The following is a 17,728-nucleotide window of genomic DNA, read 5'->3' on the forward strand; positions in this document are numbered from 1 at the left end:
CTGTGACTGGAATAGTTACTGCACTTTCCATCTCCATGAGTTGTTTTTAAGGCAGAGGAAGATAGTTTGGGGAAGTGCAATGAACCCAGCACCATGGGAGTGACTCCAGCATCTCAACATTTCCCTTGAGCTCCATGTCCATGACTTCCAGAGCTGTGGACCAGCTGGTCAAAGGCCCAGCCCTGCCTCCCATTTCAGGGGAAGACAGAGGAAGAGTTCATCAAGGCTCAATCTGAAATGAAGTTTTGGTGCTTACAGAAGCACAGCTTTGGTAGCAGAGGAACATCTCTGCTCCTGCCACCCGCTGGCCCTTGGAATGCACACACAGCCCTAGTTTCATTTCCGGAGACACCAAGAAGCTTGACAGTCTGAAAGGGCAGCTGTTGTTTCACTGTTGCAGTTCTTGGCTTGTTAAACACCCTCCTAGCTGTATTACAGCCTGTGCTTGAAGATACAAAAGTACCATCCTGGAGGAAAGGCATCAAAAGCTTGACAAAGGCTGAAGGGAGTACCTTTGATTACCCCTTTTCCCAAGAGGTCTCTTTAGCTGAAGTTGCTAACAAGAACCAGACTTGACAGCCTAGAATGGGTTCATGGTTTTATTTTTTGGGTCCTCAGTCCTGCATGGGATTCAGTAAGTGGGTGCTGCAGAGGCTCCAACAAGGCATCAGAAACACCTGCCCCGCACCCAAGGGTGGCGCAAGATCTCCTCCAGCTCTGGCCTGTCCGCGGGGTGCTTGGACAAACACCAGCGGATCAGATGTTGGCACTCTGGGGAGAGAAGCCAGAAAGTGCTGGTCATTTTCAGAAGGCTCCTGCTCAGCTGCTCACAGCGCCCACGGGGCCCGGGCCGTGCTGCGTGTGCTCAGAGCTGCGCCAGCCTCCCAGCCGCCTCTGCCCTGTGTGGGAGAGTGGCACGGTGGGACACATCCAGCTCCTTCAGTTGCACGGGCCACCTCCTGCAGCCAGCTCTTGAGGGCAGATGGATGTCCTGTGGAGCTGTGTGAGGGCCATGCTGGGCTGCATGCTGCCATCTGCAAAAGTCTGCCTTCTTGAGGCCAGATACCAACCTGGAGAGACCTGCTGCCTGAAGAAGGGCTGCCCGAACACGATGTCACGGTCCTCCTGGAAGGGGTGGTTTCCACAGACCATGACATACAGCAGCACGCCCAGGGACCAGATGGTCGCTGAATGGCCATGGTAGCAGCCAAGGTGAATCCACTCGGGTGGGCTGTACGCGCGTGTTCCTAGGGGAGATGGGAGAAGGCGCTGTCCAGACGCAGGCTGCTGGCTTTCAGCGCCTGGTGCCCGCCTCCTGGCAGAGGCAGGTGTCGCTCCAATTGGGAACGGCGATAAAGAACGACAATGGACTCTCAAGGGAGTCACAACACGAGAATTCCTAGTTTATTGCTTCAGCCCTGTCTTATAGACAGATACGTGGAAAGTACAGAAAAGAAACTCTTATTGGTTAACAAAGTACTTCATCACCATCATTGGTCAGGGGGGCCCATCACCCCCCCTGGCCTTCTCCTGCAAGAGAAAACAAGACTGCAAAACAACACCTGCAAGGCTGTTTAGTATCTCTGAGAATTGTTTTAATTCCTTCTCATGAATTTCTCAGGCTAGCCCTCAGTCAGGCCTGAGAGCTATGTGGCCTGTAATAACTACAGGCACTCTGGTTCAGATTTAGCATCCATAGGCAGGAGCTGCACCGGTGGACACAACTCCTCCCCAAGGCCACCCCACATCCCCCAGCCAAGTGGCCAAAGCCAAGAAACCATTCTGCAAGGCAAAGAAGGCCAGCGGAGCAGCCCAAGACCTTGTGGGCCTGCTAAGCTGAGGGGCCAGGACCTGGCTTTTGCAGCTCCCCCCGTCGGCAGGGCCAGCAGCCAGCTCCTGGGGCACAGCATCTGCTGCCAAAGGGCAGCCAGCAGCCAGCAGCCAGCTGAAGGATGCAGCCTGCAGCCGAGGAGGGAATGGGGCCGTGCAGTGCCTGGCACTGGGAGCAGGGCCCGGGCTGTGGGCTCACCAGCAAATTGCGTGAAGGCGCGCTCCTGGAGAAAGGTGCCGCAACCGAAGTCAATGAGCTTCAGGTGGCCGCTCTCCAGGTCCAGGAGGAGGTTCTCTGGCTTGATGTCTCGGTGCAGGACGCCGCAGGCAGTGCAGTGCCGCACGGCCTCCAGCACCTGGCAGAAAAGCCAGCGTGCCATCTCCTCACACAGGAACCCCTGCTCCAGCAGGAAGTGCAGGAGATCCTGCGATGGCTCCGGACGCTCCATCACCAGCAGGAAGCTGTCAGGCAGCTCAAACCAGTCCAGGAGCTGGATGATGTTGTGGCAGCCAGAGCCCACCTTCTCCAAGAGCACGATCTCCACGGGAACACAGGTGCCATCGGGCTGTGAGGAAGAGACGATGCCTCCAGCACGCCTGATGCTGCCCTGTGGCTGTTCTGCCTCCTGCCTGGGATGCCCCAGTGCCCTCTTGGGCAGACTCCCTGCTGCTTGGCATTCCTCCTGCCCAGGGGTTGCTTGGAGGTGCCCCCTGCCCGGCCCTACTGTCGATGTTTGGCATCTCTGGGCCCACAATGCCCTGGCTTGCAACCTGAGCCCATGCCCGCTCCCCCAGCCATCTACCGCCTCCCACTCCTGACACCCTGGGCTTATCCCTGCCAGCCGTGCCCCGCTCTGTCCTGCTGGCCCCGCTCACACACCAGCTCGTCCCACTGCAGGACGCTGTCCCGAGCCACGCGTTTGATAGCCACCTGCAAGCCATTGAGAGAGAGAGGCTTAGCTCAAGTCCTGCCCCTCCCCATCCCTCATCCTCCTCGCACACCCAGCCATCATGGCCACTCACGGGGCTCCCATCCGAGAGGCGGATGCCTGAGAACACGGTGCCAAATCCACCACTCCCCAGCTGCGGACCCAGCTGGTACAGCTCCTGCAGCTTCTTCTTTTGCTCTGCGACCAAGACCGAGCCATCACCCTCGTGCCCAGGAACCTCCCCAAATGCCCGCGAGTGCAGCGGGCCGGGCCAGTGTGGGTCATGTTGCTCTGACCTGCTTCCTGCTGCCTGCCGAGCAGTGGCCACTGCCTTGCAGCCGTCGGGCTGTTGAGCAGCAGAGCTGGGACAGCAGAGCACGCAGAGGCTGCAGGAGCCGGAGTGCAGTGTGGCTGGATGGCACCGTCACTGTCACTGTCCCCGGCGTTGTGGGTTGGACTCTGCTGTTGAGAACGGCCGGGGCTACAGCCCAAGGCTTTGCACAGGGGGGTCCCAGGAGCAGCTGCAAAGCAGACAGGTTTTTGAAGCCGTGCCATCAGAGGCACTGGAAACAGCCAGGGACTGGGCTGCTCTCAGGGGCCATGGCCTGGCCTGGGGTGTCCCTCAAGAGCACTGGGCGAGCCTCAGACAGCTCCTCAAGAGATCTCACCTGCTCTTAGAAAGGCCTTTGTGGTAGTCAAGGGCTTTCTTGGGGCAGCTTCCTGGAGATGGAGGAACCTCCTTGGTGTCTTGAGGGTCGTCTCCACCACCAGGCTTGGGCTGTTGGCAGCTGGCACAACTTGCCCAGAGTTCTGGGAGCAGTGGGATGACAACTGCTGCTTCCAGGATGCTTGCTGCTCCGCCAGCTGCTCCTGAGAAGGCTCCCCTGGATTGGGCTGGGCTCCCACTTGGACTTCTGGGCTTTCCCTGGCCATGTCAATGGTCAGGCTTGTACCCTTATTGTTGAAGTCTGGGAGTCCAAGGGAGCTGGGAGAACTGTCCATGGGCTCTGCATCTTCTGCAGGCTGACAGGTCTCCCTGAGCCTCTGCGAGGGATGGAGGCTGTCAGAGATAGCAGAGGCTCCTGGCAGAATGGAGGGTCTCTGACAGCCTGAGGTTCCTGCATGGATGGTGGGTCTCTGCTGGTGTGCCATCCTTGCAGGGGTTGAGGCTTTCCCAGGGGTGGTGGAGAATTTTGCTGGGAGCAGCCTCCTGGGGTGATGGCGGCTTCTGGAGGAACCAGACGAGCCACAGCAGGCCAGGTGGCCTCGGTTCACCAGCTCCTCCAGTTCTTTCCAGAGTGCCTGCCACATCCCAGAGTAGAGCGGCACACATGTCCCATTGCGATCCCAGAGGAGCAGCAACAGTTCCTGCAGCTCCTGGGCCACTGCCATGCAGGAGCCCCAGCTGCAGGAGCTGTCCAGAGGGCTCGCGGGAGCACGTGGCCACTTGCCAGGGGCCGCTAGGGGCCCGGAGTATCTCGGAGCCACAGGGGCTCCTCGGTTCCTCCGTGAGCCTCTAGGCCGGACCCAGCGGCGCTTGCTCTTCTTCGCTTTCCATGTCTGCTGTCTCCATGGTTGCCAGTGGCCAACAGCCCACCAGACAGCCACAGCGGCCAGCAGCAGGACAAGCACAGTCATCAGGACAACACCGTCATCCATGATTCCGGCACGTCCCATCGCGACTGCGCTGGCAGCTGTGGGTGCTGGCCTGTGTTATAGAGTGACAACGCAATGATGTCACAGTGCTGTGGCCAGGACAACTGTGGGACATCACAGCCCTGCCTCATGCCAGCTCTCAGGCCCTTTGTGCAGTCACAGCCCAGCCCGCCTCAGGGATCAGCAGAACTGGCTCATCTCTGAAGATGGACGTGGCCAGAAAAAGCCTGGAAGTAAGAACGGGAGCTCAGTCCGTTGCAAAGAATCATTCCCTGGACCAAATGGTGGCACATCAGGAAGGGTGCTGGTGCCAGCAGTGTCAACCCCACAGCTCCCAAGATGTTGCCGCACTACCAGCTGGAAACAAACACTACTCTGTGCCTGAAAAAATCCTCCAGAGACAAAGGGAGTTCCTCTGTCTCTGGGGAGCTCTCCGTTCAGATGGAATGGGCTGTTGAGGGCAAGAAGAGATTTTGTTAGCAGCTCACTGATTTCTGCAGTGCCTCTGTTATAAATAAATCAGGATTTGCCAAGGAGTGCTCATGGTGCTTCCACTGCTCTGGTTTTGACTGGGATAAGGTGTCTTTCTTCCCAATAGCTGTCACATGTTGAGTTTGGATGGGAATGCTGTGGATCAAACAGGGGTGGTTTGCTTTCCACTGAGCAGGACTTACCCTCTTCAAGGACCAGTGTCCCTTGGTACAATGCAATGTTTTCCAGTGGGAAGGGAGGGATGAGTGTTGAAGACAGAGGCACAGAATGCACTAAACCCCTGTACCATGTCTCTATCCCTGTTTGTGAGGTGACCATCCACACCCTAGAAGGGGACAGTAGGGTTATTTCTACAAAGTTTTTTTCCATTAATGTATTTTAAAACACTTTTGATTGTGTCCCACATTTCTGGCCACCTTCATCTCCAGCTGAGCTTTCAGCATACCAAATTTCTCCCTGCAAGAGGCAAGAAACATCTGTGTATTCTTCTCTTGACCTCACTCCCACTGGGCACACAACTTCCTTTTCCATCCTCTTTCCCAGAGAAGCTGCCTGTTCAGGTAAGCCAGCCTTCTGCCTTGCCTGCTTGGGTTCCAACATTTGGGAATCGCCTGCTCCTGTGCCCTTAGGAGGTGATGTTTCCAAAGCGACCAGCAATGATGGAGCCCAGCACCCTCAATAACATTTTTCCCAGGGACCTTGCGTACCAGTTCCCTGAGCAGCCTGAAGTCTGCTCTCCTCATGCCCCGAGCTGAGGTTTTGCTGGCCCTTTCTCTCTTGTCCTATGTTTGAACCTAAATTTATTTGTGGTTGCTGTGGCCAAGATGGCCACCAATCCCCACTTGGCTCAGGGCATGTGGGGCTCCGAAGGAGGCCTGGCTCTAGGGGGGCTGAGCTGGAGAATCCTGGGCTGGGGGGGGGGGGCTCCCCCCTTACTGGGAGGAGGCTTCCTCGGGAGGAAGAAGGGTCTGGCATGAGCCACGAGGCCCCTGGCCAAGGGATGGCAGCGGGGGATGTGTCTGTAGCAGATGCTGTCTGCAAGGAGCTTTGGGAAAGAGTGGGTGTGTGTAACGTGATGGTCGTGGATGGGGAGACAAAGAATGCACAACTCATGCTCCAGGTGCTCATGAGACAAACAGCCTCATTTATTATTTAGAACTCACTTAAATACTCAGTTCAAATTTCCTGGGCTAGACAGGCATTGGCTGATACTTCTTTCCCTGCCCAGCATCCTGGCCAGTGGTGTGCAGTGGTTCACACATAAATTAGGCTAGCCAGACTAGATTTGTGTTATGTCTAGATTTACTTAGTCCAGTCCAGACCAGCTGCACTGTGACACTACTGCAACAATTCACCCTTTTCAGTTAAATTAAAAAAAATATAAATTGCTCTCTGTTGTCTTATCTGCAAGGGCCCTTTGCAGACATGATAACAGGTACAGCATAGGTTTAATTTTAAGTTTTTGAATCAATTTGACTAACTTAGTTCTCTTCGGCTAGCAACATGCTTTGTGTACTAAATTGAGTTTGCAACACTCACTTCCAGGAACTGGCAGGTGAGATCACAATCCTTCAAGCTAACATGCCATGGGTTAACTACTTACTAGTACAAGTTACAACTTAACATTAGAAACAAGAAACTGCTTAGAACTGACATTATTCTTGAACTCTAGAAACAAGAAACAAAAATATTCAACATTTAGAACCGTGAGAAAAACTCAGCAGAAAAACAATTTGTAAACAAAGAGTTTTTAAATGAACTGCCCTTTTCAACAGTCTCTGATTTCCACGAGGTAGATGAACAAGTTGTTCTGGTCACTCCTTATGGATGCTAGCTTTGGAGCAGGCTGCAGGCCCATGGCCTCTCAGTCCTGCCTGAGAAGCTAGCCTGGGAAATTCATAGGAGGATTTCAAAACAATCCTCAGAGACAGAAAACAACTGCCAGGTGCTGTTTGTCTGTCCTCTTGTTTTCCTTGCAGGAGAAAGTCAGGGGGGTAGTGAGCCCCCTGACCAATGATGGTGATGTAGCACTTTGCTAACCAATAAGAGTTTCTTTTCTGTACTTTCCACGTACCAGTCTATAAAACAGGCCTGAAGTAATAAACCAGAGAATTCTCGTGCTGTGACTCCCTTGAGAGTCCATGTCGTTCTTTATCGCCGTTCCCAATCAGAACGACATCTGGTGACCCCGCGTGATGTTGAACCGACCCCTGAGGTCCGGTAACCCGACGTGAAGTGCAGCCGACCCCCGAGGTCAGAGAGCAACCGACGTGACAACACCTGCTAATCCCCTGAGGGTAAGCAGCGAGCGGGGAAAAAAGCCAGCCCTTCCCCCTGGAGGGGTAAGTGGAATTCTCCTGGGCTTTCCTAGAGGAAGCTGGTTCTGGAAACCAACGGGATAGTGGAGCCTGCCGGTGAGTGGGCTTGGAATGGCTGTCTTGGTGAAGTAGAGCTCGAAGTCCCGGGTCAGAGCCGATAGCGTCTGCATTACTGCATTCGCAGAGCCGCCAAGATAAAGTTTTCATAATGGAGAGCTGTAATTTAGCTAACGAGCAGCTGGTCTGCCTTGCATGGCAAAATGCCTTGCTGAGCATGAGACTCTGTATTCCTGAATTGCTGAGCATGAGACTCTGTATTCCTGAAAAAGATATACGCGCTTTGTTCCACTGGGTGATAGCGCAGGAGTTTGCTATAACTGTGAATGATGTGTTTGACCTTGAGATTTAGTGGTCAGTAGGGGACCACCTGTGAACTGAGCTAGTTGCGAGAAATACCAGTGCGTGCGACTTAGCAGCAACTTAGGGCACTGGAACAGTGCCAGCCTAAAAACAGTGAACCTGGGATGAGAAACTTTGATGCCGAAAGTTCCTCCGTTGTACAAGATGAGGGACTGGGAGATGAAACCGTGGATGAGCTGTGTAGTGCTCTTTCAGCTCTGCCCGGACCGTCAGAGGACTTTAGCAGCGAGCAAGAGCAATCCGCGAGCCAGAGATCTCCCTCTCCAGAAAAGTTTGAGCGCCCGCCATCAGCGGAGCTCGGTGCGTGGGCTTTGCCAGCAGAAAAACCTCTCTTCAGCCCCCCCCGCGCCCGGCGCGCGGGGCGCCGCCGAGGGGTCCGAGTGCGGGTCCGGAACACCGCAGGCCGCCGCCGCCGGGAGGCCCGAGCGAAAAACCCCCCGTGTACCAATGCGGCGGGGCGCGCAGCTCCCCCCAGCAGAGAAGCGGCGGGGGGAGAGAGAACAGCAACCTCGCTCCCCCTGCGCCTGCTCGCCACCACCGGCCGCGGCCTGGGCGGCCGCCAGCTGACCCCGAAAAAGCCGAGCCCAAACCCAGATCTGAGGCCGGGGCCAGGCCCGTGGCGAGCATCGCCCCCCCCCGCGTCCGAAGTACCAGCGAGAAAGCGGCGGGGGGGGCCAGCGGCCTCGCTCTCTCCGCGCGTGCGCGGGACGCGCTAGCCCTGCGCTCACCCTCGCGCTCCCCCCGCGCTCCAGCGGGGAGGTGCCCGGAGAGGAGAGGGGCAAGCCTCGCTCCCTCCACGCTTGCCGTGCTGGAGAGCGCTGGGCCGAGTTCTGTGGCCCCGCGCCCCCCCGCACACATCCGAAGTACCAGCAAAAAAGCGGCAAGGGGGGCCAGTGGCTTTGCTCACCCTGCGCGCGCGAGACGCGCTCGCCCTCGTGCTCCCCCCGCGCTCCAGCGGGGAGGCGCGGGAGGTGGGGAGAGCGAACCGTGTTGCGCTCCCGATCCGAGTTCTACCAGCGCTCCCCCCCCGCACCCATAAAGGTGGCGGGGGAAGGGAAACAGAGCGGCAGGCCCCTCGGCCGGGACCTTCTGCGCCGGCCCGAGGAGATGCCTCGGGGTCGGTGCCGTGTCCGTCGGCTCCAGCGGCCTGAGCTGCGCCAAAGTCCTGCAGTCCCTGCGGGACCCAAATTTACTCCCCTTGGACCTTTTAAGTCTTGTGTTTACAGAGCTGACAACAAGCCGCGAAGCGATAGTAACTTCAAGTTCCCTGAACCTCCTGAAATTCATGAACTACTGTTCTAACAGCCAAGAATCATCCTAAAATAAGTCTACATCCTATCCATCCTTAGTGAAACCTCCATAAACTTCCTCATCCAGCACAATCCAGTCAAAAACCCGACGAACAATAACAGCAACCATGTAAACTTTATAAATCCCTCAAAAACCCCTCAATTATATTTAAAGAGAAAATCCAATTAAAAAAAAAAAAAAAAGGGATAAGAAGGGGGGATCAAAGCATCATAAATTGCATTGTGCATTGTTAATAGATTTGTAAAAAGTTTATGGATTTTGCATAGTAAAATTGAGTAGAGTGTCACTGAGTATAAATCTAAGTGTACTTAATGTGAGTTTTATCACTTTAGTGTTCTCTTAAACTTTTCTATTGACAAGTTAGACTGTCAATTCGAACAGACTAACAATGTTTTATATAGTGTGTGTATTAATTCACTGAATTAGAAATATTAGACTCAACCATCAAGTCCTTGCAAGGAAAACAATTCTTAAACATCAAAACGTAAACCAAAATTCTAGATCGACATCCATTCAAAGTTCTAGTAAAGAAACCTCTTGAGCTGTGTTTGTTCTCTGTCCTACAAGGGCCCAGTAGGATGTAACAAACACTGCTTTTTTATTTTTTCTAATAGAAAGGGTGAATTATGGATGCTAGCTTTGGAGCAGGCTGCAGGCCCACGGCCTCTCAGTCCTGCCTGAGAAGCTAGCCTGGGAAATTCATAGGAGGATTTCAAAACAATCCTCAGAGACAGAAAACAACTGCCAGGTGCTGTTTGTCTGTCCTCTTGCTTTCCTTGCAGGAGAAAGTCAGGGGGGTAGTGAGCCCCCTGACCAATGATGGTGATGTAGCACTTTGCTAACCAATAAGAGTTTCTTTTCTGTACTTTCCACGTACCAGTCTATAAAACAGGCCTGAAGTAATAAACCAGAGAATTCTCGTGCTGTGACTCCCTTGAGAGTCCATGTCGTTCTTTATCGCCGTTCCCAATCAGAACAACAACTCCTCTTCAATCTGCTCCATTCCATCCATTGAGGTTCTGTCAGGAGGCTGTTGTTTGTGGTCCCAGGCAGGACACAGAGCAGGACAGACACATCTGGCAGGTACCCATTCTGTTCCAGTGTCTGTGGAAACACAGGCATATCCCCTTCCCCAGGCAATGAAACTCCATGGGCCTCCCCACTTCTTAGTGAGAAGGTCTTTCACCAGTACCTTGGGTTTAGGCAACTGTTCATCTCCAGATGATTGTAATGCTAGAAAGGGATTTAAAATGACTGGGTTCTGGGACTTTTCTGATACTGTTAGGTGATTTAGTGTGTAAATAGCCTTGGCTCTCTTGCTCTGTGGTGTTTCACCAGACATTCCTGCCTTTTCTTTTTCAGTAATATGTTTTAAAGCGCCATGTGCTCTTTCCACAGTGGCTTGTCCCATTGCTAGTTGAGGAATTCCTGTGTGGTGTGCTACACCCCAGAGCTGTAGGAAATGTCTTGTTCTCTGTGAAGTGTATGCAGGGCCATTGTCTGCTTTGATGGTGGGAGGGATGCCCAAAACAGCAAAGGCTGACCGCTAATGTGCAATGGCATCCCGACCCTTTTCTCCTGTGTGCACTGTAGCCCATATTGCTGATGAGAAGGTATCAGTGGATAAGTGTACATACTGAAAGCGTCCAAATTCAGGGATGCGTGTGACATGGGTTTGGCAGATTTGAAAGGCATGCAGTCCATGAGGGTTTACCCCCAGCTGCAGTGGTGCAGTGTGGCCCTGGCAGTCAGCACAGGTGCTAACAATATTATGAGCCTCTGTGTTTGTCAGTTGGAATTGCCGTTGTAGGGCTCAAACACCCTGATTGAAGAAATCATGTGATGCTTTTGCTTGTGCTAGTGTGTCTGGCTGTGGTGTCTCTCCAGGCAGGGCTCACTAGCATATCTGCTCTGGCGTTGCCTTCTGTGATAAAACCTGGTAGATTTGCGTGACTCCTGATGTGTAAAATAGAATAATGGTAGGTTCTGGCTTGGATGCCATGGTGTAGAGTCTTTAGCAGATTGAATAATAATTGTGCATTATTCTGGGGGCCGGGAAACCAGCTGATTCAGAGATCCTGGCTCTCCCTTGGAGGCAAGGCACCTTATCTCAGAGGGAGAAAAGTGTCACTCCCGGAAATCTTGGAGCTAGTTACGTTAAACTGTTACACTCCATTGGTGCTCTCCCCTGCCATCCTACCCCGATACATGGATCCCAGTTTCCCCCGCGCCCTTCTCCTCCCCTATAAATACCCCAGTTTTTCCCCTGTTGGAGGAGAGCTGCTGTCACTGGCTCCCTTTGCCGAGGGCCCTGCTTTAATAAAGGCTAGTTCTCTGCGGAACGCCGCACAGCGCTCTAGTCTCTCTCTCCGCGTCGCCTGCACGCTGCTGCTGAGCTGAGCTGAAATCACTCACCAGGCAGAGGATGTGCCTGTGCCCCCGGGCAGTCCAACCGCGGACCGCTTCTTCCGGGTCGTCGCGGCACCCCTGCCACCTCCGCCGCCGTGGCACATTATCAATTTCCTTTTACAGTGCTTGGTCTAATCTCTATGTGATGTCAGCTAGATATGCAGAATCAGTTACTATCTTTAGAGGGATATGGGGAAAACGTTGGAAAGCCATAGCTACAGCATGTAATTCTACCAAGTGGGGAGGTCCGTTCTGATAACTTTCCAACATTTGCCACTCACCCTCCTCTTTCCATGTTCCTATGGCTTTCCCTGTTTTCCAAGAGCCATCTGTAAACACTGTAACACCCTGGCCTGCCCTTCCAACTGGTTATCCTGGGGAAGGCCCCGCACTTACACACGCTCGTTTTTCAATGGGACATGGCTTTGAAGGATCCACTCCTTATCATCGAGTGGATCTTTACACATAACCAACCTACTAAGACTGTTACCACTCTGCAGGAAATCATGGCTGAACTTGTTAAAAGGGCTAGAGCCCATCACCGCACTCTTGCCGATTGTGAGTTCGCATGCATCTTCCTCCCACTGACAACTGGAGATTTGGAGCCTTTGCTCCAAACCAGTGAGAGCCTTCAGTTCGCTCTCGATAGCTATTCAGGCCAAATTTCTATCCATCCACGTGGCCGCAGACTTTTCAAAACCACATTTAATTTGGTTCCCAAATTATTACACAGCAAAACACCGCTCAAGGCTCTGCCATTTTTTACAGACAGCTCGGGGAAATCCCACAAGTCAGTCATGAATTGGAAAGACCCCAAGACACAGAAGTGGCAGTCTGATGTCCAAGTGGTTGAGGGATCACCACAGATTGCTGAATTAGCAGCCATCCTCAGAGCTTTTGAGTAATTCCAAGAACCTTTCAATCTGGTGACCGATTCGGCTTATGTGGCTGGAATAGCTAGGAGAGCAGAACACGCATTTCTGAAAGAGGTCTCTAACCCAAATTTATGCAGATTGCTTTCTGAATTAATATACCTTATCTCCCACAGAAAGCAACCATACTATGTCATGCATGTGAGGGCACATACTGACCTCCCAGGTGCCATTGCTGAAGGAAACGGGAGGGCAGACGCCTTAGCCATGCCTGCTGGAGCAGTCATTGTCCCAGACATTTTCGCACAAGCAAAACTGTCCCACAAGTTCTTCCACCAAAACGTGCCTGCACTGATTAGAATGTTCAGACTACCCAGGGACCAGGCTAGGGCAATAGCTGCCACCTGTCCCAATTGCCAATCATGCCAGATACCTGCCATTAACTCCGGGGTTAACCCCTGAGGAGTTAACAGCTGCCAGATATGGCAAACTGATGTCACTCACGTCCCGTCCTTCGGGAGAGTTAACTATGTACACGTCTCAGTGGACACCTTCTCTGGTGCAGTGTTTGCCACAGCCCACTCAGGAGAAAATGCCAAGCATACCATCCAACATTTTCTCCTTGCGTTTGCTACCCTGGGAGTCCCGGAATAAATTAAAGCAGACAATGGATCCGCTTACACCTCTCACAAATTAAGAGACTTTTTCAATCAGTGGGGAGTGAAGCACACCACAGGCATACCTCATTCTCCTACAGGGAAATCAGTTGTGGAGAGGACACACCAAAACCTGAAAAATGTCCTTGATCAGCAGCGGGGAGGAACAGAGATCATTCCTCCCATTGAGAGGCTCTGGAAAGCTCTGTATGTCATGAATTTTCTAAACTGTTCATCTACAGAGCCTGACCCCCCTGTAATACGGCACTTCTCCAGTTCGACCCATGCCAAACTCACCGAGAAGCCGCCGGTGCTGATCAAGGATCCTGAATCGCAAATTATGGATGCTAAATCTGAACCACAGTGCCTGTACAAATTGCAGGCCGCATGGCTCCTCAGGCTGCCTGAGAAAGTATCCTGGGAAAAATATGAGAAGGAATTAAAACAATTCTCAGGGACACTAAACAGCCTTGCAGGTGTTGTTTTGCAGCCTCTTGTTTCTCCTTGCAGGAGAGAGTCAGGGGGCCAAAGTGCCACTGACCAATGATGGTGATGTAGCACTTTGTTAACCAATAAGGGTTTCTTTTCTGTGCTTTCCACGTATCTGTCTATAAGACAGGCCTGAAGCAATAAACTGAGGAATTCTCGTGTTGTGACTCCCTTGAGAGTCCTGTGTCGTTCTTTCTAGCCGTTCCCAATCGGAACGACATCTGGTGACCGCCCGACGTGATGTTGAACCGACCCCTGAGGTCCGGTAACCCGATGTGAAGTGCAGCCGACCCCCGAGGTCAGAGAGCAACCGACGTGACTTCTGCTAATCCCCTGAGGGTAAGCAGCGAGCGGGAAAAAGCCAGCCCTTCCCCCTGGAGGGGTAAGTGGAATTCTCCTGGGCTTTCCTAGAGGAAGCTGGTTCTGGAAACCAACGGGATAGTGGAGCCTGCCTGTGAGTGGGCTTGGAACGGCTGTCTTGGTGAAGCAGAGCTCAAAATCCCGGGTCTGAGCCTATAGCGTGTGCATAATTGCATTCACGGAGCCGCCAAGATAAAGTCCTCATAATGGGGAAGTGTACTGCAGCTGATGAACAGCTTGCCTACCTTGCATGGCAGGATGCCCTGCCCCGCATGGGACTCAGTGTTTCTGAAGATGCCATGCGTGCTTTATTTCAGTGGGTGAAAGAGCAAGGTTTTGTTATAACTATGGACAATGCCTTTGATCTCGAGATTTGGCTGTCGATAGAGAATCATTTATGGTCAGAATTCATTAACGGAGATATCAGCGTGTGTAGCCTGGCAGCCACCTGGGGAGTGCCTTTTAAAGTGCTGGAACGGAGCCAGTCTGAGGACAGTAAAACCAGGATGAGAAACTTTGATGCCAAAAGTTCCTCCGTTGTACAAGATAAGGGACTGGGAGATGAAACCGTGGATGAGCTGCATAGTGCTCTTTTAACTCTGCCCAGACCCTCGGAGGACTTTGGCGGCGAGCGAGAGCAATCTGCGGCCCAGAGATCTCCCTCTCCAGAGAGGTTTGAGCAGCCGCCATCCGCGGAGTTCGGCACGCGGGCTTTGCCAGCAGAGGGGCCTCTCTTCAGCCCCCCCCGCGCCCGGCGCGTGAGCCGCCGGCGCCGGAAGCCCCTGGCGAACCAGTCCCCCCGGTACCAACGCGGCGGGGCGCGTGGCTGCCCCTGGCAGAGAAGCGGCGGGGGGAGGGGAAACAGCAACCTCGCGTTCCCCCTGCGCCGTCCCGCCGCCACCGGCCGGCTGCCGGCCGGCCGCAAGAACCCCAAGAAACCCGAGCTCAAGCCCAGATCTGGGGCCGGGGCCAGGCCCGTGGCAGGCATCGCTCCCCCCGCGCGTCTGAAGCACCGGCGAGAAAGCGCGGGGGGGGGGGGCGAACCTCGCTCGCCCCGCGCGTGCGCGAAACGACTCGCCCTTGCTCTCCCCCCGCGCTCCAGCGGGGAGGCGCGGGAGGGAGAGAGAGCGCTTGCCATGCTGCGCTCCCGATCTGAGCTCTAGCAGCGGCCCCCCCGCACCCATAAAGGTGGCGGGGGGAGAAAAAGACAGCGGCAGGCCCCTCCACCGGGAGGGCCTTCTGCACCAACCTGAAAAAATACCTCGACGAGTCCATCAACTCCAGCGGCCTGAGCCACACCAGTGTCCTGCAACCCCTGCGGGACCCAAATTTGCTCACCTTGTACCTTTTAAGTCTTGTGTTTACAGAGCTGACAACCAGCCGCGAGGAGATGGTAACTTCAAGTTCCCTGAACCTTCCTGAAATTCATGAACTACTGTTCAAACCCGACGAACAACAACAGCAGCCATGTAAACTTTATAAATCCCTCAAAAACCCCTCAATTATACTTGAAGAAAAAATCCAGTGAAAAAAAAAAAAGAAAGAAAGAAAAAAAAAAAAGCGGGATAAGAAGAGGGGATCAAAGCAGCATAAATTGCATTGTACATTGTTTTTATCACTTTGGTGTTCTTTCAAACTACTCTATTGACATGTTAGACTGTCAATTCGAACAGACTAACAATGTTGTATATAGTGTTTTGTATAGTGTGTGTATTAATTCACTGAATTAGAAATATTAAACTCAACCATCAAGTCCTTGCAAGGAGAACAATTCTTAAATTCCAAAACATAAGCCAAAATTCTAAATGAATTCTAGATCAGCATCCATTCAAAGTTCTAGTAAAGAAACCTCTTGAGCTGTGTTTGTTCTCTATCCTACAAGGGCCCAGTAGAATATAACAAACACTGCCTTTTTTATTTTTTCTAACAGAAAAGGGTGAATTATGGATGCCAAATCTGAACCACAGTGCCTGTACAAATTGCAGGCCGCATGGCTCCTCAGGCTGCCTGAGAAAGTATCCTGGGAAAAATATGAGAAGGAATTAAAACAATTCTCAGGGACACTAAACAGCCTTGCAGGTGTTGTTTTGCAGCCTCTTGTTTCTCCTTGCAGGAGAGAGTCAGGGGGCCAAAGTGCCACTGACCAATGATGGTGATGTAGCACTTTGTTAACCAATAAGGGTTTCTTTTCTGTGCTTTCCACGTATCTGTCTATAAGACAGGCCTGAAGCAATAAACTGAGGAATTCTCGTGTTGTGACTCCCTTGAGAGTCCTGTGTCGTTCTTTCTAGCCGTTCCCAATCAGAGCGACAGCAAATGACATCAGGACCTTTCCCAGTGATTACCTGGCGGAGAGGGTATGCTTGTTTGTCCACATCATCAGGACCTAAGTGGCTGCCAGGGAAAAATGTAAAACCTTATTTAGGCCCTACAAACCCTGCACCAGACTCAGAAATTTCAAAGTCTCCTGAGACCCACACAGGTCCAGAAAAACAACAGACCACTGCAGCCTGGAAACGGAGATGTCGTCGGAGTCCACCGAACCAACCTGCCACCAGACCATCAACCAGACAGAAGCCAAACCGTCCTGCTACCAGGACTGCAACAAGACAAGAGCCAACGTCAAGCCTGACACTGGGACATTGCTCAAGTTTTCTTAACTCCCTCCCCCTCCCTTTTCCCTCTCTCCCTTCCCCTTCTTCCCCTCATTACCTAACCCAAATTGCCAGTTTACACCAACATGCACCTCAATGCTGCTGCTGGTGTCTGGTCATGTGTCCTCTATGCACAAAATAGCCCCACCAGCAACCAACTACCTCATCCCCAATACCCGTTCCCTGCTTATAGTTTTTTTTTTTTTAGAAAGAGGGAAGAGACAGGAGAGGAAGGGGAAAAAGAAAATAGTTCCCCCCCTAAAAGTCAGAGCTAATCTTTTTATGTTTTGTTATAGAAAATGGAGAGCAAAACCATCCTTGGGTTCCTGACGTTCCTGACCATCTGGATGCTCCTGAAAACATCAGCTGTGGATGCCTGGCTAGTAGCACAGCCCCAGGAGAACATGTGGATCACCCTCGCAAAGACTCTCACACAAGAACACATGTGCTTCTCCATGGGCAGTGCCACCAACCTTCTCTCATCCTGCCTGGTGGGGATTCCTTTGAAGGCCCATGAATACCCTTTCATAGGGAAAGAACCCAACCTGGTAGACATTTGGGATGAGTGGACAAAGATCTTACCCCATGCACCAGAGGAACCCCAGGAATTGGAGCTTTTGGTAGCCAAGGCTACCTATTGCACCAATTTTGATTATCACCTGTTGATATATTTTATATATTAGTAAAGGCCTGTCTGCACAAACCAGTCTTTGAAATAAGTCGTGATATTAAAGGTTAAAGTCCTTGAAACCTTCCTGCAGTAGAGAGTAAAGCAAAACAATATCCTTGTGTATAAGAGAAAGAATGTAAACCTGTGTGTATTAGTCAATAGTAACTTGCTTAGCCCACAGACCCTGTAGAACCCTATAAAAGGTGTGCTAAAGATAGAAATAAATGGCGTTCACTTTTACTTCTGTGAAGGCTGGTGAAAAAGCTGGCAGTCTCTCAATATCTGGTGCCCGAACAGGGACACCCTGCGGGCAGGGCGGCTTCGGTGGGTCCACGCACGGTGGGACGGAGCCTTGGACCAAGGTTGGTGGAGCGGATCTGAGTGCAGATAGACGCTGCCATGGATCGGTACCAGATAGGCAACATCAGCCCAGTGAGACGTGGTGCGGTTAGACATGGAAATTCAGGTTGCTGGGGGAGTCCGAGGTGTGGGGGCGTAGTAGAGGGGTCGCGACCTTCGCCCCTGCCATTTGCCGCTAGCATGGAAGTGTAATTTGCGGTGGCGAAAAAACTGCTTCTTAGCATTCTCGTTAAACGAGGCAAAGCAGCCCGGGAAAAAGACCTGGATATGCTCATTACATGGGCTAATTGTCACTGGTATTT

The 17,728-nt window shown here is 52.6% G+C and overlaps 1 protein-coding gene and 1 long non-coding RNA gene across 2 annotated transcripts; one reads left to right on the forward strand and one right to left on the reverse strand.

Moving 5' to 3' along the window:
• Positions 1-586: 586 nt before the first annotated feature.
• On the reverse strand, positions 587-6,280 carry LOC111930415 (uncharacterized). The gene is made up of 7 exons (XM_086892987.1): positions 3,428-6,280; positions 3,056-3,280; positions 2,854-2,957; positions 2,711-2,761; positions 2,030-2,396; positions 1,071-1,247; positions 587-771 (listed from the first exon to the last, which is right to left on the reverse strand). Exons 1-7 carry the CDS (start codon positions 4,434-4,436, stop codon positions 668-670), a joined length of 2,037 nt encoding a protein of 678 aa, XP_086749113.1. The 5' UTR covers positions 4,437-6,280; the 3' UTR covers positions 587-667.
• Positions 6,281-13,577: 7,297 nt separating this feature from the next.
• On the forward strand, positions 13,578-17,306 carry LOC147652431 (uncharacterized). Its single transcript, XR_015288004.1, has 2 exons — positions 13,578-13,721; positions 16,693-17,306. It is a non-coding gene; the product is annotated as an uncharacterized LOC147652431 (long non-coding RNA).
• Positions 17,307-17,728: the final 422 nt, after the last annotated feature.

The sequence above is a fragment of the Cyanistes caeruleus genome, chromosome 6 (genome assembly GCF_971803275.1).
Source record: "Cyanistes caeruleus chromosome 6, bCyaCae1.hap1.1, whole genome shotgun sequence".
Lineage (NCBI taxonomy): Eukaryota > Metazoa > Chordata > Aves > Passeriformes > Paridae > Cyanistes > Cyanistes caeruleus.